Below are 27,221 nucleotides of genomic sequence, written 5' to 3'. Positions count from 1 at the left end.
TAGATTTGGCAAAGCTGTGTTGCACTCTGTTCATTCTTGAAGAGAAACATGGCAATTTTACTCCCACCTCCAGTTACACACCACTGCTATGGGAGTCTATTGAGATTAGGAATACGTCGGAGGACACAATCCCTTCGAAGAACAAGTTACTTCTTACCTGGTAATGTTCTTTCGATGGGATGTTCCTCCAACGTATTCCTTATCGCCCCTCCCATCCATCCCCTCAGTAAAACTTCGCTTGTGGGTACAGCTTACGCTCCTTCAGGGTCAATAACCAATTCATGTAAAACAACTGTTAACGTCAAAACGGAACTGAGCAACGGACGCTGCGCGAGTCTATTTATACGCATGATGACGTCAGCGCTGATACGGTGGCTGTCGAGGGACATCGGCTCGAGGGACGCCGACGCGCAGCGCCCTCTAATGAAAAAAATTTCCAAGGACAGCAAGCTGGAGATGATCTATCAAGATAAGGAATACGTCGGAGGAACATCCCATCGAAAGAACGTTACCAGGTAAGAAGTAACTTGTTCTTCTCATCTAAACCAATCACTGGGATGTGGGCCATATTGCCCCAAGCCAATGCTCTCACTAAGCCCCTCCTCTGGCAGCCATCTTCAGATTTTTACTGCACGTTCAAGTGTTGAGAGTCCTTGTATTTTGCTTGAGAGCTATTCTACTTTTTCGTGCTTTTTCCAGATAAAGTTCTATTTTTGATATAGAGCCTGTTTGCTCTTTCGCTCCTTCGGCCGACAAGCGGGGATCAGTTTGTCAGTGAATTTCAACGCCCCTCAAGGGCAAGAATAGTCAAAGTTTCATTGAAGATTCCAGAAGGCCATCGGGCCTAAACCGCACTCCGGACCATGTTGGAGGAGAAGAGAGGGAGCCTCCCTTTTCAAGCTCTGCTCCAGCTGCAGAATGTGTTTGTGGAGGACAAACACCTCCAGTGCCTCTCTTATCCGGATCACAGGGAAGCGGATTGCAAAATCTGCCTCTGGTTCTCCAAATGAACCGTAAAGGATTGTCACAGTAGGCTGGTGGCGTGGCTCAGCACCAAGGCCTCTTCCCCGTGCAGCAAGCAGTGGCATGCCTCACCCAGGACCGGCCGGTCTGAGGAGTGGGCTTTTAAGTCCTTTGAGGGCGCTCATCCGTGGGGGCCCACGACAAGGCCAAGCACTGCGAGTCCGTTTCTGCCGGGGTCGCCGCGCAAGCGGGTCCTGCGACGGGCAGGGTGCGCTCATCTTCACCATCTGCCTCCATCTCCAGCCATCGCTCCAGTTGCTTCCCAAAGAGGGAATTGGCTAACCCGGCAAAGCAGCGGGAAAAGCTAAAGAAGACTAAGGTGCAGGAAAGGGTGTTCGACTTGCCCCAGAAGGCCCAGGTGATGACGATCGAGTTGGTGGCAGCCACCCTCTCGAAGGCCAAAGGGTCTGACCTGGTCAAGTTAGCCCTGGCGGTACCCAGAGTAACCCTGCCTCTGAGGCGGGAGGCCTCAGCCAAGCCAGTGGAGAAGACGCCAGAGTAGAGGATACCCTCCTAAGCCCAAAGCTGACCCCTCAGGATGCAAAAAGGGGGTGCGGGGAATGAGGAGGCCTCCACCATACTCCAGGGCACAGATGTTTCTTCCTCGGATGAGGAGGACCAAGTGTCCGTTCACACGATTCAGGAGGACGTGGGGAACGACGAAGGCAGAAACGCTGAGGGGGATGGCGGAAATGCTGACAACGCTGGGCACAGTAGGCCTACCACCCGACCCCTCCGAGGGATGCATCGCTGGACATCCTTTCGAGAGATTCAAAAAAGGATGCAGACTACTCTACCAGCCCCAGTCACAGTGGCCCAGGACCAGCCTCCAGCAAAAGAGAGGAAGCGGCACCCTACGCCGCCACATCAACCTCCACACGTGTCTCCCCCCCAGCCCCGGAGGGACACGGCGACTACGGACACGGATGACGACATGGCTACAGGGGTCAGTTCGCAGCAGCCAAGGGCTTCTCCCTGTACGAGGTGGGGTCATTCCATGGCATGGTCGTCAGAGCGTCCAGGCTCTTCCAACTGATGCTAGAAGAGACCAAGAAGGAAGGTTTCCTTTACCAACGGCGCAAGGCCAAGAGGAAGACCATTTTGGCAGTGCCTCTCCTGGACGACGTTTGGGACGATGGCCTAGCTTTCATGAGAAATCCTGCCCCGGCCAAGGAGGATAGGCTGGAGAAAAAGTACTGGGTGCTGCCTTCTGCGGACTCTGTGGTCTCGGCGGCAGCGAGAAAGAAGTAGTCTAACCCCTCGTCTTCATCCTTCGTTCCACCACATAGCGAAGGGAAGAAGTTAGATGCCATGGGAAGAAAGGTGATCTACTCGGCGCCATCAACAGTCAAGGCGGCTAACGCGCTTGCAATCCTGGCCAGGTACGCCAGAGAACCAGATAAGATGGCACTGCTTCTGGAATTTCTAACCGACAAGAAGGTCGAGGTGCTCTCCATCCTCCAGAAGGGGGAGGTGGCATCAGACCATGCCAATACTGTTGCCTTGGACGTCGCGGACACGGGGTTCCGGCAGATGGGGAACGGTGTCTGCCTTTGTTGTCATGGCCGGCTGAAAGCCACCAACTTCCGTCAGGAAGTTCAGAGAAGGATGTTGGACATGCCCTTCGATGGGGACAACCTCTTTGGGAAGGCCGTCCCGTCATTGCAGGCCATTAAGACGTACACAGAGACAGCCCGTGCCCTGGGTACTCTTGAACAACAATGCTCTTCCTTTCGTGCCTCTGGTGGGGGAAGTCGAGCAGCTCGTCGAAAGGTTTCGGCGAAGGGTCCTCTTCGTACTGCCAACCATCCCGTTCCAAGACCCACGAAGCCTACAGAGGTCGTTCCAAGGCTTTCGGTGGAGGTAGCTGATGTCGCTCCAAAGGCAGCATGCAGGCCCCGAAGCAAGATTGAACCGGCCAGGACGTGAGGCCCCTGCACCCTGGTGGGAGGCCGGCTGGCGGGCTTCGTCAAAGAGTGGAAGATGATCTCCACCGACCGATGGGTGCTGGGTGCTCTCACACCCATTCTAGAGTTCCAGCAAAAGTGTCCACGGATCCCTCCGGTGGCTCGGCAAGAGCAGCACATCCCTCTGCTCCTGCAGGAGGTACGATCGAGCTAGTTCCAAAGAAACTCCGTGGCTCTGAGTCTACTCCAGATCCTTCTTGGTACGGAAGACCGGGGGCTGGAGGCCCATTCTAGACCTGCAGTGTCTCAACAAATGCCGCAAGTCCCAGACATTCAGGATGGTCTTGTTGCAGCATGTGCTCAGCCAGCTGGAAGAAGGGGACTTCCTGATGTCGCTGGATCTGGAGGACGCATACTTCCACGTCCCCATTCGTGAGAAGCATCAGATGTTCCTGCACTTTGTATTGCAGGGAAGGCACCATCAATTTAAGTAAACTCCCCCCACCTCCCCACCAACCCTTTTAAACTGAAGTCAGGGCCCAAGGTGTTTACGAAGTGCCTGGCACCAGTGGCAGCCCATCTGCGTCTACAGGGGATACAAGTGTACCGTACCTCAACGACTGGTTCATCCGAGCCACGTCAAGGGAACTGGCCGTTGAACACACAGAGAGGACCGTCCGGCTGCTGATGGTTCTAGGGTTGTCCAAATATCCAAAGTCCTGCTTGATACCAGCTCAGAACGCAGACACTTGGGGCCAGATGCAACACTGTGTCCTGCCTGGCCACTCCCTCAGAGGAGCGGATAGCGGACCTGCTGGGCAAGGTGCCACAGCTGTTGACACTGAAGAACGCTGTAGTGCGGACTATCAAGACGCTGCTCGGCATGATGTTGTCGTGCATCTACCTGATCTGGCTCTGCAGGTTTGTGGATGCGACCCCCTTCGGGAGTTCCTGGACGCTCGCTGGATCCAGGTGTCCGGAAGCTTTGCAGACAAGATTGTTCTCCTCGAAGAGTTGCGTCAACCGTAAGGTGGTGGGGCATACACTCCAACATCACCGGGGGTGCAAGTCCCCGGAAGCAGGGGGGGAGCACCAGATCCCCAGCGCACACCAGAGAGATGCAGGCTTTGTGTCACTGGGCCGTTGCCCAAGTTGCCCTCTTGCCCCTTCACCTGGCAAGAGTCAAGAACACCATTGCAGACACCCTCAGTAGGGAACTGCACTCCTGCCTCGAGTGGGAACTTCGACAGGACTAAGTAACTACCTCTTTCGCAAGTGGGACAGACCCCAAATCGATCGGTTTGCAGCAGTGGCAAACTCCAAATTCTAGAAGTTCGCCAGCAGGTTCCGCCAGCCGAGAAGCATGGGGGACGCGTTCTCCTTCCCGTGGGAAGATCTGTTACTATACGCGTTCCCTCTCCTGCTGCGAGTCATTAACTCAAACTGCGATGCAGGATGATCGTAGCCGCCCCCGCATGGCCGAGGCAGATTTGGTACCTGCACATCTTAGCCTGTCAACGTCCCCTCCAGTTAAGCTGCAAGTGGTCGCAGATTTGCTCACTAGAGGAGGAGCAATCCTGCATCACGACCGAGGATCGCTGAACCTGAAGTCTTGGCTCCTGCAGCCTTGGAGTTTGGAGAGTATGTGTTGCTGGTGGACTGCAAGGAGGTCCTTGCCAGGGCCAGAGCATTGTTGACTCTTAAGTGCTATGGGCACAAGTGGAAGTTTTTCGCTACGTGGTGCCTGGTGCATAAGATGAATCCTCTGAAGGTCACAGCCCCGCAGATTCTTCCGTACTTGATGTCCTTGGCCAAGGCAGAGCTTGTGCATGACTCTATCAAGGTGCATATGGCGGCTATCTCCTGCTACACCAGGTCTCCAGGACGGTCTTCTCTTTGGTCCCACCGTCTCATCAAGGAGTTCCTCAAAGGACTGTTTCGATAGTTACCGCTGATGAAGGCCCCTGACCCGGCGTGAGAACGCATCGTGGTACTGATGAGTCTTATGGTGGTTGGGGGGGGGGTCTTCGAGGCTATGCATCAGGTCCCTCTAGTTCACATAATCAAAAATGGCTTTCCTCATGGCCATCACATCTGCCAGGAGGGTGGGTGAGATCCAGGCCCTATCCTGAAAACAGCCGTATCTGACTTTTCACGACTCTAGGATGGTGCTGCGGACGCACCCCTCCTTCATGCAAAAGGTTCCGTCGCAATTCCACCTCAACAAGCCTTTGGTGTTGCCTGTGTTCTTCCCGAAAACCTTAGTCGCCGGCTGAAAGGACTTTCCACTTGCTGGATGTGGCTTGTGCTCTGAAGTTCTATGTGGCACGCACAATGAGTTTCTGGAAAACGTCTGAACTATTCATGGACTTTGGTCTTGTGTACCATGGGAAGGCCTTGTCCAAGGCTTCCTTCTTCAGGTGGCTCTCCGGCTGTATCCTACATTGTCATTGGTTGGCAAGCCAACCGCTGCCTGGCTGTTCGAGAGCACATTCCACCAGAGTGATTGCTGCGACAACGGCGTTACTGTCTGATGTGACCTTGCTGAACATCTGCAAGGCTGCTACGTGGAGGTCTACGCACACCTTCACAAGATTCCACTACGTCGACAGGGATTCCAGTGAGGGGACAAGGGTCGGCCAAGCAGTGCTACGCAACCTGTTCGCTTGAAGGTGAGCCTGTTCCAGAGGTAAGAGTAATTGTTTCTGTTGAGCCTTGCCACCTCCCGTGGTTGTGTAATATTGTACTTCTATGTATTCTTTATTCATGCGCATATGAATCCATGCCAGACCCCATACTGGGGAAGGAACAGGTTACTTACCTGTAACTATTGTTGTACGTGAAAGTGACTGTTTTTTCTTTTACCAAGGATTCCCGGCCTGACGGGGAATATTCATAAGCATGTGAATCCATGCCAGACCCATGCTGGAGAACAATAGTTACAGGTAAGTAACTTGTTCCCTATGTGCTTTTGGAAGGAGAGGCTGCGGTCAACAATAACACGGTTCCATGTAATAATGTCCCTGCAAAAATATCTCCCGATAAAGTCGCCGTTTTTTGCTGAGAGATTACATTTTTTTTACGAGGAGGAGCAGGGGACATCCCTGCATCCCGTCCCCTTACATAATGTCACCATATATAATGTTGGCAATGGTTTTTCCCAGCGACATTATGTATGGGGACATTATGTATGGGAACATTATTACCTGATACCAATAACAGCTAGGGATTTGACTGAATCAGACAGCTGTGTGGCGAATCCTTCAGTTGTACATAGAGGAGCACTTTTGAATGTGTTGTTAGACACGGGGACTGATGAAGCAAATTTGGAGGTGTGAGATTAAAGTAGGCATTGGACATTCAGGTATGGATGGTGACTAGGCACTCATGGCCCGGGGTGTGTGATGTCCTAGGGGCTTTTGACCTTGAAGTACAGTTGGGTGTAATTGAATATTATTGACACTATGTTGGGGACGTTTTTGAAAATTCAATTAGGTTCCATGTAGACATTTAGGATGTTTGGGGAGAGGTTGGAACCTTGGGGGGATCCCACGTTTTTTATCTGAATGGAACAATCTGTATGATTGTGTCTGCTGGTTATATAGTAAGGGAACCATTTAGCACAGTACTGGAGAAGCCCATCCTGGCTGATGTTCAACTGTGTCATATTAGGTGTCTAAGAAGTCTAGGAAGCACAAGTATGTGAATTGTTTTGCATCGTTTACCACTCAGATAGTGGCATCTGGGTACTGAATTTGGGGCGTAACCTGGAATGGGTGACGCAGAGAAGGCAGCACTGTTCGATTTTAGGCAATATTTGGGACACAACTTTTTCGATGATTTTCCCAATGAACTGGAGGCTTGTGACCGGGTCTGTAATTAACAACGTCCTCCGGGTAGAGTCTGTGCTTCTTTGAGTGGTTGTATGACACTTCTCTTAAATACATGTGGGAATGAGCCCTCATTGTGGTACGCATTCACGATGCCACAGAGTGCATTGAGGGCAGGCCTGGCAAACTATGATAACTGAGGCCGGGCGAACATCGTTTAAGTCAAGCGTTTGAGAGGCGTGTGTATGAGAAATCATTGGGTGCCTGGGGAGGAGGAGTATGAGAGACGGGATGAAAAGTGGACCTTTGTCTTATTTGCAGGTGCTGATGAGCATTCCGGTTTCATTAATTTTGTTTGTGTAAAAGGTATTGATCGCATTTTACTTGTGAATCCGGCACCTCCGTACCTCGAGTCAGTGTAGGCTTTCCACACTACTTGACTGCTTTGTATAAGGCTTTTGATCCTGTTGAAGGCTTGTGATGGTAGACTTGTAGTAAACAGTCTTGGCCTTGGAGATCATTGTGTCTGTGTTTTGGGTGTGCAGGGATTTCAGACATGCAAGATCATCCGAGCTGTGGTTTTTGCACCACTGATTTTCCAAGCTTCTGAGCATTTATTGGAGGCAAGCTTGGGTGTGTACCACGGCACGGATGATTGGGCTTTGGCGCTAAAAGTATATAGGGGCACGTAGGCATGGACTACCTCCTTGACAGAGTGATTGAATGAATCCACAAGGGCTGCAGCATTCCCTGTCAATAGGGTATGTCGTGAAGGTGGCTTATATTGTGTCTAGTGGGAAGGTCTTGCAAGAACGGTGTTGAATCACTGTGAGTTTAGCTTGGCCTTTGATATGGCAATGTGTGTGATAAGAGTTGATGTATTGTGGCATGGTCAGTCCAGCCAAGAGGGGAGTGACTCTGTGCAGGAATTGAGTTGGGGGAGACAAAGACGAGGTCGAGCATGTGCTGTTTTGACATTTGTGCGGGAAACTGAGATTTGTTTGAGGTTCATAGTTTGTCTGGGATGTTTTCCTGGTTGAGACCCTAGGAAATTGAAATCTCAGAGAAATATGTTAGAGCATGAATGGTTACAGAGGAGAAAAGGTTGCTGTTAGGGAGAATTCTCTTCTATGGCTAATTTCCCTTACCTATAGAGTCCGCCAGCAGCTTTGCTGGATGTGAGGGGTTTATTGTTTTCTCCTGCTAAGAGTGAGACCCTTTTTCTCCCACTCTTAGACAGATTGCTAGTGTGTGTTCTAGGCAATCTTGTGTGCTTATGGTCTATGGGTTTTTTCTCACCCTCATAGGAATCATCTTTTTCAATCAATCAAACAAGTTTATTCGGAAGTATAAAAAATTCCATTAAACGACAAAAAGAGATAAATTACACGTTTTCAACATTACAAAGACGCCAATTATATAAAAGACAGATAAAAGTAGATACCGAAAATTACAAGTCACAATCTACAATAATAAAAAAATAACTGGCACTTACTTGCCGATCGGGAGGGGATATTTAAAAGTTATACATTATAATCAAGCATAAAACAAGACTCAACCACTTTTCCCCATACACAGTTCATTGTAAAAATTAGTAGCACTAACTACCCCCCCTTTGCAGATTTAATAAGTTCTTTCTAAAATACATCGCTCTTTTTAAAAAGGTCAACAGAGCCCAGGATGTAAAAACTGACTCGGCACTCAGAAGAAACTCAAGTGCGACCTTGTGTGAACGAATCTCCGTTTTCTTGAGGGCGGGGACCAGGGTCATTCTGCGGATACCCGCATAACCTATGCAAAAGAACAACACATGCAAAAGGTCCTCACGCTTGTGGCCACAGACTGGGCAGCCGGCATCACTGGGAAAACTTTTCCAGTTGCACGTGTTTCCCTGTAGCCGAAGACAATCAAAGCGGGCCCTCGTAATCAGCCACCTATCTGTTTTAAAAGTGCTCCTAATCAAATATGGTTGGATTCCAGAGAGATTGCTGATGCTAGAGTGAAAAGAATCACATTTCTGAGTGTATCCCAGGAGAGTTTTTTTTCCTAGCTACAATTTCTCCCAGTTTAACCTTGTAGGCTGCCCCCTCAGGCTTAGTGATTAAAGATTCAGGCGGAAACAGGGCACTTAGGTTAACTTCCCCCAATTTAGCAGAGACATAGGCTAACCATGGGATTTTTTTCCATCCTGATCTGCCCAACACAATACGTAAGATAAAATGGCACAGAGTTGCGTGTTCATTAACCCACAGCCGAATCCAAAAAAGTAAAGGTGCCATCGCCCACTGATCCTCCCAGAACTCTGCCCCCAGTTCTCTGTGAATAGCTATTCCGGGGGCGCTGGTCGGTAGCCCCAGCAGGTTTTTAAAAAATTTGTTTTCTTTACCTTGGATTTCAGCCGCGTTTTGGAAACCCCAAATGGCTGCACCATACAGGGTGGTTGCCAAAGTTTGTGCACCATAAATTTTCAGGATCACGTCAAGAGGCTGGTCTCTACTTTTTGACGCAAATCTAAAGAGTCCACCTATCTGTTGGCTCATTTTTGCCGATTGCTTTGCCACATGTGCCCTTCCATTTAGGGCCTCTGAGAAACTAATCCCGAGGAATCATCTTTTTACATGTCTGGTACACAGCACCCTCCGTGCCCTACCACAGGGGTTTCGTAGCGACCCCCAAACATAGACTCCATACCCTGGGACTGACTGTCTCCCAGGGCATGTAAAGTCCCCATTGACTTTACTAGTCAATCCTTATGAACAAACCCAGTACAAACCATCTTATTATGGAAGTACTGGAAAGGGTTAATAGTTTTTCCCTAGTGTTCATTTTAGAGGGGGTACCCTAAAGTCCCTCTCAAAAGTTTCTGGCTGGTGGCAGTGGTTTCTACCGTAAATATTCGACCGCAAATATTTTCCTATGGGATTTTCGCATTGTTCGAGGCTACCACTTTTACTGACGGCCTCTAACATACCGCCGGTTTATTTTAATATTAACTTTACTCCAGTAGGTTTTTATTGCCAGAACATTGATTTAATTTCTTTCTCGTGTCTTTCTCTATAGTCCTAACCCAGGTCGGGGATACTTTGTTTGTCCTTTTGGCGGGCTTTTGCGCAGAAGCCCTTCTCTCAGCGCCACTGAGTCTGGAGTAGACAGGATGTGTGGGAGGGGGAATAGGCACCCCGGACAGGGTTGCCTACGCAACCCAAGTCACACTCTGCCCTGATAGGCTGGGGGGGGGGATCTCCCGCCAGGAGAGCCACCCCACTGTGTGAGTGACAGCTAGGCTGTATGAATGGGGGTTTTGCTGCATAAAAGCAGGGTCCTGAGGACTGGAGGACAAGACGTCGCCACTGGAACTGAGAAGCCGAAGAGGAGTGAAGCCAAAGACATCTGCAACAACTGAACCACCGGTGAAGCCCTGCTGCAGATCCTCACCACTTTTCTCCAACGACTCGAGAAGATCTTCACCTGCAAGAGTCTTCTTCCCTTGACCTGGTGGGGCCAACCAGTTCACCAATCACCTTCCAGGACCTGCCTTGGTCGAATCGCCAGTGCCAAGCACTAGGAGACCGGATAGCCAGGCACCCGGACAGCGATTTAAAGGAGCGTACCTTTTTTTCGTTTTGGCAGCTCCACGGCTGGTTTCATCCCTGGGCAGTGCAGTAACTCGAACCTTCCTCCACGACGAGAGCCTCTCTTCCTCTGCTGGATCTCCCGAACTGCAGGAACTGCCAGGAACTACCACCACCGCAGGAGCCTTTTCCACTTTTAAGGTACATTGTTTTTCCGCCAGGCCTCCCGTTTCGTTGGGTACTGCTAAAGGTGTTTTAATTCCTTTACTTACCTACTGGGTTGACTGCCCCTATCATCTAACTTTGTCTTTCACCTTCTGCCACCGCTTTTTTATTATTTTTTTATTTTGCTTTATTGGTTTTACAAAAACAAAGGAGAAAAAATAAAGAACGAGAAAAAACAAAAGCCAGAAGGCAAACAGTAAACGCAGAAAAATACACATCTCCAGAAGTACATGTCAATCCAATCTAAGCAGAGTATAACATGTTATTGAAATCACATGGTTTGGTGACCCACTCCCAACCCACTCCCCCACTTGGGTTAGTGTACATCATATGTATAATCGTTTAATGTAAGTACTAGGAGCGCACAGTTAACACAGTACAGCCTCTGGCAGCACCATGGCCGCTGGAAATGAGTCTTTCACCTCTTGTAGTGTTCTTTGAGTTTTGCATCATAAGATCAAGCCTTTGAGGGTTCCTCCAACTGGGAGTCAGAGGTAGGTGTAATATGTTTACTCTTGAAGTCCATCCATAGGGTTTCACATTTGGCTGCTGTATTGTGCAGGGAGGCATTGATTGTTTCCATCACGTAGATGCTCGTGGCCAGTTTAATCCATTCTTTCTTTCGTGGGACTAAAGGAGATTTCCATTTGGTCGCTATTAGGGCTCTCGCCGCCAACAATAGTTGAGGGGCCAGGCCTTTCACTCGGAACCAGTCCTCCTCATCCTTTTCGAGGCCAAACAGCACAAGGTAGGGGCCAAGCTCCCTTTGGATCTCATCTACCTCCTTGAACCACCCCAGGACCTGGGTCCAAAACACTTTGACATGTGGGCCGCTCCACCACATGTGCCAATAGCTAGCAGTTTCGCCACAATTCCTCCAGCATCTCGGGCTCATGGACTGGGACATTTTAGAAAGTCTGAGAGGATCATATTGCCACCTGTGTAGGAGCTTTATTGCATGGAGCTTATATTGGTTGGATATGGAGGATTTAGGTGCCGCTCTACACATTAAGTCCCATTGATCAGGGGGTATCTCTTTGCCAAGGTCCTTTTCCCATCTGGCCCTAAGAGGATCCGTGGTTCCACCTCTCGTCGCTAATAGCGCCTGATACATCAGATATTTTATTTATTTATTTTTTATTTTTTTTATTTTATTTAAACAGATTGTGTGGTTTCCTTATTTGAAACCTTTAACCTGAGCATGTCCGTTCTTTCATCATGATTCTTCGTTTGGTATACAGTATCTTAGTAGCAGTGCTTGGTAGCATCTTATTAGTCCTGGGTTATGTTGTTGATCTCCTCTGGTTTCTTAAGGATTAAAATCACTAATTTTATGAGTGCTAATGTCGTTTTCATTTTTTCTCCTTCTACAAGAGTCCTCCACCACTCATCGACATTCCTTGTCGTGTAGCTTCTAAGGATGTCCCCCAAGCACTGCTCTCGCTCTTTCCTTAAACCGGTACACTGTAGTATGAGGTGTTTCAGAGATTCTATCTCTCCTTTTTTTTTTGCACATTCTGCAGCTTTCCCTGATGTCCAGCCTTTTTCTTCTTTGTAATATTTCTCCTGTTGGTAAAATGCATCAGATATAAGGCCTTTCATTTCTACTCTGGAGTCTAAGAGTTTCTCAAAGGCGGTAAGGTCTATTTTGAGTTTTTCTCTCCATTCAGGTTTCGTTAGTACCCCTTTTAATTGGATAAAGTGGAATGTCGATAGATTGCCTATGCCCAATGCCATTGTCAGATCCGGTAGTGTGATGAACGAGTCATTTCTTTGGAGTTGCCCTACCCTTTCCAGGCCCGCCTCGTACCATGACTGGAACCACTCCACATTCGGGATATGGTTGTTTATACCGGGAGACCACAAGTGACTGAGCGGAGATGGCCAGGTAGTGATTTCGGGCATCTTTCCCAGTGTGCCATATGTTCCATATGTAGCTCAGTATGGGGTGGTATTTGATTTTCTTTTGTACCCGTTGGTATGGTGACCATAGCCATTCTGCTACTGTGGCGGGGGACAGGTAGTGATTGTCCATCCGTACCCATTGAATGTGTTTGTAGTCCCTGAGGTGTGGGATTAGGACGTGCAACTGGGCGGCTTTGTAGTAGGTCCTCAGATCGGGAAGTCCTACTCCTCCCTTGTCTTTGGGGAGTATTAGTGTATTGTACGCAATTCTCGGCTTCTTCCCCTGCCAGATAAATCACATCATAATCTTTTGGGCATCTCAATTGGTAGCATCTGGAAGGGGTAGAGAAAGCGGGGGAGGCACACCATCTTGACAGCGTTAATACGCCCCAGCCAGGAAATTGTCAATTTGCTCAATTTCTTGAGATCTGTCTCAAATCGCCAGAGAAGCGGGGGGAAGTTAGCCTCATAAAAGTCGCTCAGGTTTCTGTTGATCTGTATACCCAGGTATTGCAATGTCGTGTGTTCCACTTTGAGCCCTAGTGAGAGGAACTTGGCATTGTTCTTATCTGGGGTACCTTGGAGGGGGAAGAGTATGGACTTGGATTTATTTACTTTAAAGCAGGAGCACTGGCCACATTCATCTATTAGGGTTAGGGCATGAGGGATGGAGTTTGTAGGGTTCGTTACGTGTAGAAGGATGTCATCTGCGTACAACGCTGCCTTATATTCCACCCCTCCCAATCGCATTCCTTCTATGTTGGGGTCATCTCTCATTTTTTGCGCCAGTGGTTCGAGGGAGAGTGCGAACAGGATCGCAGAGAGGGGGCAACCCTGTCTGGTCCCCCGCTGTAGTTCGAACCACCTGGAATATTCCCCGTTTACAAATATCGACGCCTTGGGAGAGGCGTATATTGCTCGTATCCCATCATGGAGTTTGGGTCCTATCCCTACTTTCTGCAGGACTGCTCCCAGCAAGTCCCATTCCACCCTATTGAAGGCTTTTTCTGCATCGATTGATAGGAGGACCGGATCGTCTGGTAGGTTGTGGGCTGCATGGATGAGGTGTAGTGTTTTACGCATGGTGTCGGCTCCCTGCCTCCCGAGAATAAACCCGACCTGGTCCGGGTGGATCAATTTGGGCATTAAGGTTTCCAGTCTCACTGCCAATACCCTAGCATAGATCTTAGCATCGAGATTGAGGAGGGAGATGGGGCGGTACGAGCCACATAGTTTGGGGTCTCTCCCCTCCTTAGGGATTACCGTTATGAGCGCTCTCTTGAAAGAGTCTGGTGCGACTCCAGTGTCTATTATCTCATTAAAGAGCTCTGTGAGGCTTTTAGTGAGATATGTTTAGTTGTTCACTAAAGGTCTTGTAGAAGCCGGCCGTATAACAGTCTTCACCCGGAGATTTCCCTAGTGTTAGCCGTTTGATTGCGTCCCGGATCTTGTGTTCAGCAATTGGAGTATCAAGGAGCTCAGTCTCTGTGTGTGTTATTGTGGGCATGGTGATTGAGGACAGGTAGGAGGATATGTCAGATTGGTCAGAGATCAGCTCGGAGGTGTATAGGTTTTCATAAAAGTTGGCGAAGCACTCCGGTATTGAGTGGGAAGGGTGCACTGTGGGAGTAGTGGTCTCTGTTCTCTTTCACCTTGCGTTCTGCCCTCTGTTCCCTAAGCCTGGCAGCCATTAGTGCGTCAGCTTTGTCTCCTTTTTCGTAGTATGTCTGCCTAAGGAATTGCAGTTTGCGCACTACTTGACCATGCTCTAACAGCCGTAGTTCCTCTTTTACGGTGAGCTACATCTATTTTAGTGGGGTCCACCTCTGTGTTTTCTCTTACTTCCACCTCTAGTTGGTGTATTTCATTACGTAGCTTGTTTTCTACAATCTTACGTTCCCTTTTTTCAGAGGAGCCATCGCGTATCAGTATGCCTCTCCAAGTGGCCTTCCCAGCTTCCCAGATCACTTGTTTGGAGACCTCCCCATTATTATTCATCTTGAAATATTCTTCGATCTCAGTCTCCATTTCATTTTTAAACACCACAACAGTCCAGAGGGACTCGTTGCAACGCCAAGATCCCCCAGCTGCTGCAGGTAGGTTGGCCCAGTTGACATCTGCCAGAACCATGTCATGGTCTGACCATGTTATCGGGACGATTCCACAATAATTTGTGGAGCCTGTGAGGTTGATTGATAGGAATATATAATCTATACGTGTGAATGTGCCATGAGGGTTCGAATAGAAGGTGAATCCACTCTCGTCAGGGTGCAGGGCTCTCCACATGTCCCGTAGTTTGTATAGCTCCATCATGACGGCGAGTTCTGTACGGTCCCCTCTGTGTTGACTTCTCGTTTCCGGCTTGCCTGGTCTCCAGTCTACGGACGGGTCGACCCATTGGTTAAAGTCGCCTCCCAGGATGACGTGGCCTGCAGCTTCTAGTACTATTTTAGGGATCGTTTTCCTAAGGAATGCGGCCTGTCCGCTATTGAGTGAGTATATTGGGGCAATTGTGACCTGGACTTTTGCAATTTTTCCCACTATCAGAAGGGCTCGACCACTCACATCCGACCAAGTCTTTTCCAGTTCAAACCCAGTTCCCTTCTTGATTAAGATTCCGACCCCTCCTTTCCTGAGCGGGCCAGAGCCCCAGAATTCTATGCCTCCCCGCTTCCCCAGAATGCTCCGTTCTTCCCCTCTTGCAAATTTCGTCTCCTGGAGAAGGAGAATGTCTGTCGGATCTGCAGAATTCTCTATGCACCAACGATCTCTTAGTAGGCGAGTTCAATCCCTTCACATTGACGGTCCCAATTCTGAGGAGACCCTTGCCTTTAGACTTGTCAGGTGATGCCATCGGCGGTTTGGGGATCATTCACCCTCAGCGGCCAGAGAGACATGCAAATTCCTAGTGCCACCTTGACTGTGATGTGTTGGAATGAACCAAGTAATGCTAGTATGTTTCCCAAGTGTCTGTTACCCTTCTCCCCTTTCCCCCTGTTTCGCCATAGTTGGTGGTGCTCGTGTGAGCCCGGGAACTGGAGGTGCTGCGTGGGCAGCTGTTGACGGCGTCCGGAACGGACTGGATGACAATGTGCAGTCCGTTGGCAGACCATCAGTGGGGACCGTTGCCTCAATGTCCCAGTCAAATGTGACATCTCAACATAAGGGTGAGCCCCCATCTCGTTCCCCTCCTCCCCCAAATCTTATACAATTTCAACAATATCAACTAACATACATGTAGAAGTATAACGTTACGTGCATTCCCCGGTTCCTCCCGTGAGAGTTTGTGTCACCTCACAATCCAGAGGGGTGCTCCGTCAGTGGTGACACCCACGTCGCGGATCTTGCTAGTTCTCAGTCTCTGCGGGGGTCAGAGTCCCATGATTCATCCGAAGCTGTAGTCAAGCCGATTCACAAGAGCCACAGGACAGTCCTTTGTTTTCAACTGTCAGGAGTGTTGTTGGAGCGCCTGTATTTCCTTGATCCCTTCACTCTTTCACCTGGGGCCCTGGAGTTCCCATTGTGGTCCAGGTCGCTCGCTTTCACCACTCCCGTTGTCCCTCGGGCCCGTGCGAAGGAGGTCAGCAATGCAGTCTTTAATTTCCTCCTCAGATCGGAGAACGATTTTCCTGCTTCCGTGCTCAAAGGTGAGCGAGAAAGGGTATCCCCATCTATAGCTTGTGCCCTAATCTTTGAGCCATTTCGTCAGGGGGGAGCAGAGACGTCTGAGCGCCAATGTAAGTGAGGATAAGTCCTGAAAAATGGTGATTTGGGTGCCGCCCATTGTGAGTGGGCCTCCGAACCTGGCCCTCTGCAGAATTCTGGTTTTGTCTTGATATTGACGAAGTTTGGCCAATACGGAACGTGGACCGCCAGGCGGTCCACCAACCCTATGTATTCTTTCAGTTTTAGGTTCATCAATTTCTTCATCAGCAGTCAATATTTTTATGATATCGTGGATGGTGTCCTTTAGGTCTTTTTCAGTTTCACCCTCACGCTCTGGAATGCCAAAAAAGCAGAGGTGGTTCCTCTCGGTTTTCTAAATCATCCATCTTGAGTAGCACCTCAACCTCCCTCTTTTCGATATTACGGATCCTCCTGTGCATCTGAGTTTCGAGGGTGTCAATCGAGGCCTGGTTATTCTCGACACCTTCCAGGCGTTCTTCAAATTTGTCCATCCTCTGTGTAATTTTATCGATCTTACCACCAAGGTTGGCCCCCATGTTTTTTATTTCGCTTAATAATGCGGCGACGTCTCCTCTGGTGGCAGCGGCACCAGTTTCCGAGATGTCTGTGGACGTGGCTGCCGCGTTTCTGGTGGGTGAAGGGGATGGATCGTAGGCGAATCTAGCCAATTTGTGACGTGGGTCCATACGGTGAGACCCGGGTCAGAGGAAGCACATGCCCCTGTATCGGGGGCTTAGCCTCGTCGGAGTTGCACAGGACTGCAGGGTCAGGGCTAGCTCTTATATTTGGCACCAGATGCAGGTCGTCATGGGATCGTCAGGATTTGCAATGTGGGTTCTGTGAGACCATGTGGCGATGTCGGGGTATCAGTTGGGAGTCTGCCGAGGGTTACTTGGGCTCTGTTCAGTGCAAGTGGATGGGGGATTACAGACCTGATTATGCGTGGATTGGACCACTACACCCTTCACAAGTTCCTCTTATCCTTCCCTTGCCCCTCTTCTATTGCACCTCCTTTAATTGCTCCTTCCACTTTGTTTGCCCCCTATCTTATTTGCGTATTGCGGGAGTTCTTCAGGGCGTGCACCTCGTTGGTTCCGTGCCACGAGAAAGGGTCTGTGCCAGGGGGGGAGGGGCGCCTGCCCAGGTCGTTATGGATGGAGCAGGGAACGCAGCAAAGGCACCAAGTAGGTGCGTGTTGGGATTTTTCTCCTGCAGTGCCCTGCGTTCATGAGGCCCCACACGTCTCCAGCGTATCACTGAGGGGAGCCAGGAAGGGGGGACCTCCAGGCCGTGGCCGCTAGGTATTCAGCAGGGAGCCTCGAGGGCGTGCCGAGCGCAGAAGGCAAGCCTGCGTCGGGCAGGTCTCGATGGAAGCGGCGCTTTGGCTGGGGAAGCTTGGGCGAGGCCCAACACACCGTTGTGCGGTCCGCGGCAGAAGGCGCTGGGGAATCGCAGACGCCACAGTGAGGTTATCCGCCACACGCTGTCTGATGGATGGCGCGAAGGGGGGCGGTCGCCTACCATTCGCAAGCGGAGAGCGATGTTCGTGCTCCCTCGGCGCCTCGCGTAGCAGGCGTGTCAGCCGCGGGCCAGAGGGTCCTCTGTGTCTTGTAGCATGGTGCCCTAGGAGCCGGAGACTCTCCCGAGGGGGCGAGGTATTTTCTGGGTTTCCTCTGCCACACAGGCCCGGGATCCTCCTGCGACGACAGCGTAAGCCCACACGTGTGCGGAGGGGCCGCGGAACTCCTCCGCCCGCCGTCTTTCTCTGGGGCAAGTTTCAGGGGCTTCCGAGGTCCGATTTTGTCCGGATTTTTCCCAGGGTTGGGGGTGGGGGGATCTTCGTGCAGTACCACAGCAAGTCTGGATCTCGAGAGGGGTCCCAAGGTGGGGCTCAAGCCAGTTTAGGGACCACGAGTCGCGGAGCTCACACAGGATCAAGACCCATCCGTGCGCCCCCTGGTGGCCAGTCTGCAACCGCCTTTTTGAAATCGTTAAACAAAGACTTGACTGCAGCGACTAGAATATTTCGCTCTTGGGCACTTTGCCTTGTACCACTGAGTCTGGCACGGGCCTATTCACTCTGGATAAATCTGTTACAACTGCCTTCTCTAGATTGCTTCTCACCTAGAAATGTGTTGGTGCACCTAACTTATAACCACCTTTTCCTTCACTCTTTTTAAACTTGTGAAATGCCATTTTGCTCGGTTTCCACCTCAGTATTGCCAATGCTAAAGTACTGCCTTGCCTAACTTCACAATCTTCTTGGGAAGTATATTCCTGTATAACTTGGCCTTTCCCTCCCTTTTGAGAAATTGATAGTGCCCTTTCTGCTTGGGTTTCACTGTGCCGTTTTGCTCAGTTTTCACTCTTGCTCAAACTTGTCTACTATTTAAATAGGGAGTTGTGTATACTTTTCTTGACTGATTTACCTTGCTTTTATAATAGTGATTTGTGTGTGAACATCAGAGTGTGTAAAATAAATAAATATATTCTTTTTGATACCAAGCTTTGATCAGTTTTTCCTTGTTCCATAGTATTGTAATCCTAATGTGTAAATCCTGAATACTGCTCATCTCCCTCTTGAGATAAGTCTGAGTGCTCAGCCACAGCTACCAACTAAATCTTTGCGGTACAGACGGATACCAAAGGGGATTTATTGCATATACATGTAGTCTTAATCTTCTGTAGTGCTCCCTAAGGGAACTTCACAGGATTCTGCCTAACACTTGCTAATCTATAAATGTGATCAGTTATATGCAAAGGCCTATGTTGTATTTTTGCATTATACCCTTTCCCTATTGTTTCCATCATGAAGAAATCGTTGTTAAGGAAATATATGTTGCAAGTTTTGGGGAGGGATGAGAAGGTAATGGGGCCACTACGTTTAACTCTTATTGGTATTATAGCGATATTGAGTATTGACTGTTTATTATAACTGATGTATTTAATGTATCTGTACCAAAAGAAAATGGTTTGAACAAAGATAAGGCAATTATACACAAGTTTATGAAGAAACACTCAGTATTTTAGCATACCAGTGTACATAGTAAACACATTGTTGTACATTGAAGAGTACAGAACGTCAATACAAATTCACTGGTTAGGTAAGAGGGGAGGAGGTTTTCAAAAGACTAGAGCACAATTGTGTAGAGCAACATAGAAAGAAATCGCACATCCTTACGAGTGAGTAAAGAGATTTTTCCAATGAGAAATTCAAAGAATGGTAACAAACGCTAAACAGGGAGAAGTGTTTTTTTCTCTGCTTTTGGGCTACCAAAACCTGCTTTCTTTTAATCAGATATCAGCAGCCTTTGCAGCGTTCACTATTTTGACAGCTTGTGATATTTTTCTTCCTCTGCTTAGGAAAACAGTTGTTTGCCCTATTATTGATGTTATCAGTGATGACACGTTTGAGTACATGGCAGGTTCTGACATGACCTATGGTGGCTTCAACTGGAAATTGAATTTCCGCTGGTATCCTGTCCCTCAAAGAGAAATGGATAGGAGGAAAGGTGATAGAACTCTGCCTGTCAGGTAAGACCCCAACAATAACTTCAACTGCGTAGTCTACAAAATATTTTCTGGGAATGTATCTTTAATGTGAGTGATTTCATCACATTTTGCAAAGATGAGGGGAGTGTCTGCAATATATAGATTTTTGTGGGCATCTTCTTTTTTTTCTTTCTGCCTTTAATGCTGTACATTAGGATATTAACTACAACCTGTTTAACATCGAAGAATTTTTTCATCCCCACAGGTATATACTCAAACTGTCTTTGGTGTTGAGCGCCTGTTGGCGATGTCCATCTAGAACTCACAAAACTGCTTTTATCTATTTCTAAATTTCTTAATGGGGAATGTCTCTATTGAGACTGTGTGTGGGCCATTTAAAATGGCTACTAACCATAATCTCCTGCAACTTTTCATAACTGGTGCTTTGTCCAAAGCAGCAGTACCCACATCCGCCTCCTAGCCCTCAAGAGAGCCTGACATTCATGTAAGTGGGCACGGATAGGGAAGTTCATTTTGTTAGTCATAACTGGACTCTATCTGTTATTCTCCATCACTATTGTTCAGTATGATTGCTGCATATACTTGCTTGAGTGTACAGGGGTGCCGTCAGAAGCTACCCCTTAATTACGGAACTCACAGCATCAGTGCAGGATTCCACTTTCCAGACCATTCAATCTGGACTTTCTATTATAAAATTGTCTTGAAGAAAATGTGCTCAACCATACAAATTAACTACTTCTAACCAGCTATTGTTTTTTTTTCCTTTCTGACTATGCATAATCAGTTTACTCTGGAAAAATGTTTAGTCAGCTCATTATTGTCAAGCATATTCAGCATTTACCTTTGGTTCCAAGAGTCTAGAATCGGCCATGTTCTCAAACCTTGTTGCATGTTCCTCAATCCTGATATTCACACCATCCAAGTGCTTCTTGTAAATCATGGTCTGCCCTGCTTTGAATAAGAGTTCATCTCCCTGCTATGTTCACACATATCAATACTGTAACTACAGCCAAGTATCACCCACAGCCTTTTTCGTTGGCAGATTGTGCAGATTTTTACTGCACAGATCAAGGCATACAGCTCCAGAGAGTATTCTGCCAGTGTTAATTTGAATTTTTAGATAAGTCTTCACCGAACATGTATTCACATGCAAACCAATAAATTAAATGTAATGTTACTCAGATGAACCAGATTATGCAGATTGCCCTCGTATTTGCTTCAATTATTCTAGACCACACCAGAAATCTGTTCATTTGACGTATTGCAAACATAATGACATTTTAAATCCTCCTTCATTTTGTCAAGGATACATTTTTCGTTAGGATATGTAGTTTTCTGCTTGATTTAGGCGACTTTGCTATTTGCTACACTGATCTAAAAACTGACCTCTGAGAATGAATTGGATGTTAAACCTTTAACTATTTGGATTGACTACATTCACTTATAGAATGTTTTTTTTTTTAAATGATCAGTAAGCTGACCTTCACTGTAATATTTGAAAAAAATGGTAGGAAGCCTCCTGTATGTGCAATTCTATATCTGAACCCAAATATCGATCTAGGAAAATCTCTTTGCTGACAGAAGGCAAGCCTAGGTGAAATCCATTTTGGCTCTATAATGCCACTAATATGTTGAAATGACCATTTTAGGAATGCAAACATGAAGTGCCCGATTTGTCTAGCATTTGGATGAAAAAAATACAATGGTGTCCCTGTTCTCCATTCTTCAAGAGTAAAATGTCATTGGGGAAGGTAGGCCTGCATATTTTTCCCTCTAATTCCCCTTAATGTAAGAATCATAGGGGATGTGGCTATCCACCCCAAGGTAATTGCCTCGGGTAGGATTGCCATCGTACGTTTAAATGTATAGAAAGTTTTCCTCTCACAAATGCTTTTTGCGATGTATCTGTAGACTGACACACATTTGATAAGTACAAAAGAGAAAACAAGTTTATGCAATTGAGGCTCCTTGGTAAAATCCCCTCTTGGGCTGAATGCCTTCGGTGAATAAATACAAGCTAGCTTTAATCAGCATGGCAACCCACTGCTTGTGTGTTTATAGACCATTAGGTAGATCGGTATCACAATCAAGCAGGATGACAACCCACAGCAATTCTCCTTACACTTGCCATCTCTTCTTACCTAGCTCAGAGTAGGCCTTGTAGCAATAGCTAACCACAGAGCAACTCATTCTTAAGCAGGAAGTAACCGAGACAGAAGACTGCTCCAGAATCTAACATTTGTAAAGGTGCAGAATCACTCCATTCCCTTCCCAGAAATGACTTTGTTCCCCTGGACCTTCTCCCACTTGGTTTCACAATTCAACAGCAGCAGGGGGAATGGCTCCCTTCCCCTGGCCTCTCTCACTTTGTAGGGTCCAGACCCAGACTTCCCATCTCTCAGCTTGGGCAAACTTGGTTTGCTCTCCTGCCAAGTACTACCATGAAGGAGAGGATCTTTCTCTTGCTTTTTCATTTGGGAGTCTCAGACCCTTCTCTGGTTTCCTCAATACTACTGTGCTGAGGGAGCGTCCCTCTGATGCTTTCTTCTTTGAACTTTGGGTACCAGACCCCTCTCTGGTGTCTAATGGCTTTCTTACTTCCAATGTGCTAAGGGAGATTCCCTCTGATGCTTATTTCTTGAAATTCCGGGTCCAGACCACTCTCAGGTTGCTAGTGGATTCCTCGTGGCGACTGTGCCAAGGAAGATTCTCTCCAATGCTTCCCATCTTTCTGTTCTATGTCCCAGAACCTGTGCTGTCTTTCTTTACGCCCACCCGATGCCATGGGATCGTGAAGGAGAGTTCGGCGGTGTCCCCACCAGGCCTCCAGATAAAGTGTGTACTAGACCTTTTTACGCATGAAAATCTTGTAAATATGGCAGATTTATTATTTTTGTGTGTACTTTTACACACAAGTTTAGAGCAGAGGGCAGTGCAAAGGTTACTTGACAGAAACTAGAAGGCTTCTTTTGATTTTTATCTACATGGATGTAATTGCAAGCCACCTCTGAAATGGAATGTATTTCTCTGAAGCCTTTCAAAAAAAGAAACTGCACACTGATAATAGGAATGGTTTCTTTCCATTCAGCTTCTGCTGTGTTGATGCTCATGGAGCAAACAGAAGCACTGTGCATATTTATTTTCCTTGAATTTTAGGATTGTATAATTAATAAGATGGAAAACTAAGTTGCAATTGAGAATTAATATTTTGCAACAAATTATGCTTTTTTCCAGTGAAAGCAAACCAGTAATGCACAGTTGTATTTTCCAGAGTTCCGGTTCTTTGTGCATTATCATGCGGAAGCACATCATTTTTACTCTTACAATTTAATTTGCACTCTAATTATAAAAACAGTGTGTAAAATGATGACTATGCACGGTCTAGTGTACATCCATTCAACCTTGCAGTCAATGGGGTACATTACTATAAATGGTCAGTGGCAGCAGAGTCTTTGCTCAAGGGTGAGTGATGTCATTACACCAATCACAGGCGTTCTACCTTCTCAAATCTTCAAGACTACAGTTAAAACATCCAAAACCAGACCATCTAGGAAGTGCAAGCGCTGTACAAAAACAAACAAAGGAAAGTTACATTGGTAATTGAAATAGAAACTTAGCAAAACCTGTCACTCTGATACTCCAGATAGGCATTTAACTTTATGTAGTGCTTCAGGAATGGTTCATCCAACATCTAGGCACTGTGATTATTATACCTCAGTCGATACTCAGTTAACCGACTTCTGAAGGATGTTAGCCAATAAGATAGCTCAGCCGGAGCACTCATTGCTGCAATCTGTACGTGATCTGTAGGTTGCAGGTTTGTATCCCGGCAAGGCCAACTCGGCCTTTCGATGTCGATAAAGGAGTTTAGACTTTGGTTTGGTAATAATTGTGATAAATATGTTCCATGTACAGCCTTTTGCCAAAAGCGCTATATAAATTGCCATTTGACCATTAGATTATATTTACAATTTAGCATGGAGACCCTGCCTCTCTGCCCTGTTGTATCCTAACATTGGCCTACCATTCGGTAGTAATGGCTCCGGGAAATGAGGCCTTTAATTAAACTTCAAAAGACTACTCTGCTATCGAACCTCAAAACGCACAATATGATTGTTTGCTTTACTATGTAATTGGCTAGGTTTTTGTGATTCACATTTACTCTGAGTTTATAAATGGGGAGTAAAATACTCCCACCTCAAAATCTTATGTGGAGCACTGGTCCCCACTATCCCTGTCAACCCACCCGTGCTTCCTGTTACCTTCGGGGACCTTCATGCATGGTGGTGCTCTTCCTGAGATTGGGGCCGGCCATCTGCACTCCGTCGGTGACCGTTTGCTTCCTCTGCTTCACTTGGGTGGCTCAGCAGATGATGGCACTCTGTAGTATCTGCACGGGTTAAGGATTGCACGGTCCACCCCGTTTGAGGTCCTCCCACTTCATCGCTGTAGTCTGCCTGGGCTCTCCGGTCGTGGATCTCCTGGAAATGCCTCCAGCTTCCTGCTTACGTCTCCGGTTGTTGGGCTTCTACTCATTCGAATCTCCCATGTCAGGCCACTTCCTCGCTTGCTAGTCCAGGACTTGTTCAACCATTTCTGCGGTCCTTCTTTGGTTTTTATGTCCATATCAGTTACCACTAGAACGCTCACCCATAGTTCTTGCTGCATTCTTCATGGTGCTGCACCTCCTTCTCGTCTCGGCACTACCAGCATCCAGTGGGTAGCCTATACTCTTCATCTGTTATTTTGTCACTGGCTATGCACATGGTGTGACTGAGTTTGGTATTGGGTGTGCAATATGTGCAGGGTTAGGAGGGTTGATTGGGACGGGGGGGGGGGTCATACAGCGTTCTCCCTATAGAGGTCCCCATGAGATCCTCCCTCTGTATCCACCCCCAGGGGGACTATCGGGTAGCAACCTCACCTCCATGAGGGAAGGGGCTGCCCGTTGGGGAGAAGTGGCGACATCTCGAAATTCGTCCCACAATGCAGTAGACTGGCTTCTTGGATCTCTTTAGGCTCATATGGTTTTGTTTAGTCAGAAGGCATTTTGCACTCATTACAGAAAGAAAGGTGTAATATAACTCTGTGCTGTCAAGATATGAAGCAAGCAGCCTCATGCTCTGCAAGACGAGATTGCCACAATGAAATTCAACTAGACAGTCTTAGATTTAGCATATTTCTGGGGTGTGATAATTAGACGTATGCCCTTGTCCCAAAGCTCAGAGGGTTTGTTTAAACCAGGGAAAGCAGGCTTTTCAGGGCAACCTATCCCGACCTAGGTTTACTTGGAGGTTATTTAGGGTGAGGGCTGCCAACACTCCATCTCGATGGCAATACCCATTTTTGTCACGTCTGTCCCTGAAGACTGGATTAACAATATTTCATGGTGTATACCCCATACCTGATGTTGGTATGCAAAATCAAGGAAGTACAGACCACTGCATAGGTTTTGGCAATAATAGTGTCCTCGAAAATCATGTGTTCATCTCATATTAAAGCCTGTGATGATCAAGGACATTATCTCTTAGAAAAACGTCATCATCTTGGGAAAGCTTGGAAACTGAAGGCTAGAGCCCACAGGATTTCCCTGCAATGGCACACACTTGCATCAGTGTAGAAAACCAGCCCCTGCTGTCGACCCACCACCAAGAGTGAGGGCATTGCAGAGCACACATACAGGGACCCAACCGCAAGTTGGGAACCCTGTTTGAATTTACAAGGACTGCTCCGTAGAATAGATGTCTGGGGAGAGCTGGGAGAGAACACTGAGTAAGTGCATTAGGAGCATGGTCCAGAACTCATGCAAGTCCAGGTGGAGCTAGAGATGGGGTGTGACTTCTGCCTGACGTAATTACTTTAGCAGTCACTGTACCCAAACAAGACAGAAGATCTGACCAATGCAAAAGCCCCAGACATATCAATATTTATGGTGGGCCAATCGAGCCAAGGAATAGAAGGAAGTTTCTTTTAGGAGAGTTCTATAAAGCTGGCGGAGCAAATCAGTTGTGGTTGGAGTCAACACACAAAGTGGTGCCTGAGAGTGTGAAGTTCAATGTTCCACTGGTAATTCAACTTTTTATTTAACTTGACTCAATTACAGATTATTACTTTGAAAAGGAAATGTCATTGATGGGTATATGGGTTTCACAAAAAGCCAATCTGATTTTCATTTGTCATTTACTAAAGTTAATACGAAATATATTTATTCCTACGTCCCGTCCCCTTTCCTCCATACTTTTGGGACATTCCGTCCATTGGGAAGGGGCCACTTTTGAAGCATAAAACTTTTGTCCTTTTATTTTTACACTGGGCCACCGCACGTGACCGTAGCCCCACCCCGTCCATAGCCCTTCAGTCCTTTTCTCTGCAAGGTCGGGTGCACTTGCATCATAGGGAATGTTTTCTTTTTGTTCCCTTGTCCTTAATATTCCTGCTCTGGTGCCCCGGTCTTCTTTCTTCCGGCTATGCCAGAGTGTCTGGGATAGGTATCCTGACCTGCGTGCGAACATAGTTTCGCGAGGGCAGAACCCCATTGTCTCTGTCTGGAGTGCTTGGGCCCGGAACACCGGTGGGACTCGTGCCACTACTGCAACTCCCTCTTCATCCATGCACTCCAGCATCGTACCAAGACTAATCTTGAGGTTTCCTCTACAGAGACTAAAGGCACTAGGGTTACCCCCAAGGATCCTTGACTAGGGGCTATCATTAAAACCGGCAAGATCGAGGGGCCCCCCCTCTGAGGCTCTGGCTATGGGGGGTGACCCTAAGCCTTCCCACAAACAATCCTATGGTCGAACCGATCCTGCTGAGAAGGGAAAGGAGTAAGGCAATCGCCTCCAGTCTTCAAGTATCGGCCCTGCCGTGGGTCCCTCACAGTGGGCCAATTCTTCGGCAGAATTTAAGGGCTCTCAAAAGCGCTCTAGATCTGCTAGCACCGCCTCTGTCGAGGTTCCCTGTCACAAGTCTAAAATAGAAAAGTCCCCCGATACCACTGTGGTGACAATGGCCTCACTGACACCTGTGACGCAGTTCATTTCAGGCAGTAACAAAATGGCAGCTCAACCACGCGGTCTGAGGTGGCCATTTTGATTACCTCTTTCACACCAACATTCTCAACGGCTGGTACGGGGGGCCTGTTTTTGGGGCCGAGCAGCCTTTTCTATGGGATGTGGTCAATAGGAATCTGTTCTGCCCTCCAATGGATTGACGTGCTTGTTTTCTGCTGCCAGTCTCGCTCCCTCCTACATCTGCACCCTTAGTTTATGTGGATCCAGTTGGTGGAGGGCTATCCTGGCAACCATCCTCTTGGCAGTCCTGGGGGTATGCCCTTTCAGAGCGTCCTCTGCCCACTCCTGTGCCCAGACCTTCCTCTGAGGATGTGTTTTTTAGCAAATTCCTGGCCATTGTGCACTCTGACCCAATGAAGGCATCCTTTAAGGATTTATTCAAAGACATGTATCCTAAGCCTCTCGAGCCTCAGCCCGCTCCGGCAACTCCTCAGCAGGTTCCGGTAGTGCTGCCCCCTACTCTTTTGGTGGGGCCCCCTCCACTATTAT

At 47.8% G+C, this 27,221-nt stretch overlaps 1 protein-coding gene across 3 annotated transcripts in view; it reads left to right on the top strand.

The window, feature by feature from the left end:
- GALNT1 (polypeptide N-acetylgalactosaminyltransferase 1) overlaps positions 1-27,221 on the top strand; it is a 1,063,390-nt gene that overhangs the window by 649,157 nt on the left and 387,012 nt on the right. For all 3 annotated transcript variants that reach the window (XM_069620546.1, XM_069620547.1, XM_069620548.1), the window contains exon 6: positions 19,513-19,683. In XM_069620546.1, coding sequence (XP_069476647.1) covers positions 19,513-19,683 — 171 coding nt within the window. The remainder of the gene's footprint in view (positions 1-19,512; positions 19,684-27,221) is intronic.

Source organism: Ambystoma mexicanum, chromosome 5q, assembly GCF_040938575.1.
Source record: "Ambystoma mexicanum isolate Mex_15411 chromosome 5q, UKY_AmexF1_1, whole genome shotgun sequence".
Taxonomy (NCBI): domain Eukaryota; kingdom Metazoa; phylum Chordata; class Amphibia; order Caudata; family Ambystomatidae; genus Ambystoma; species Ambystoma mexicanum.
The sequence above is the reverse complement of the archived record's forward strand: the minus strand, read 5'-3'. Positions and strand labels throughout refer to the sequence as shown.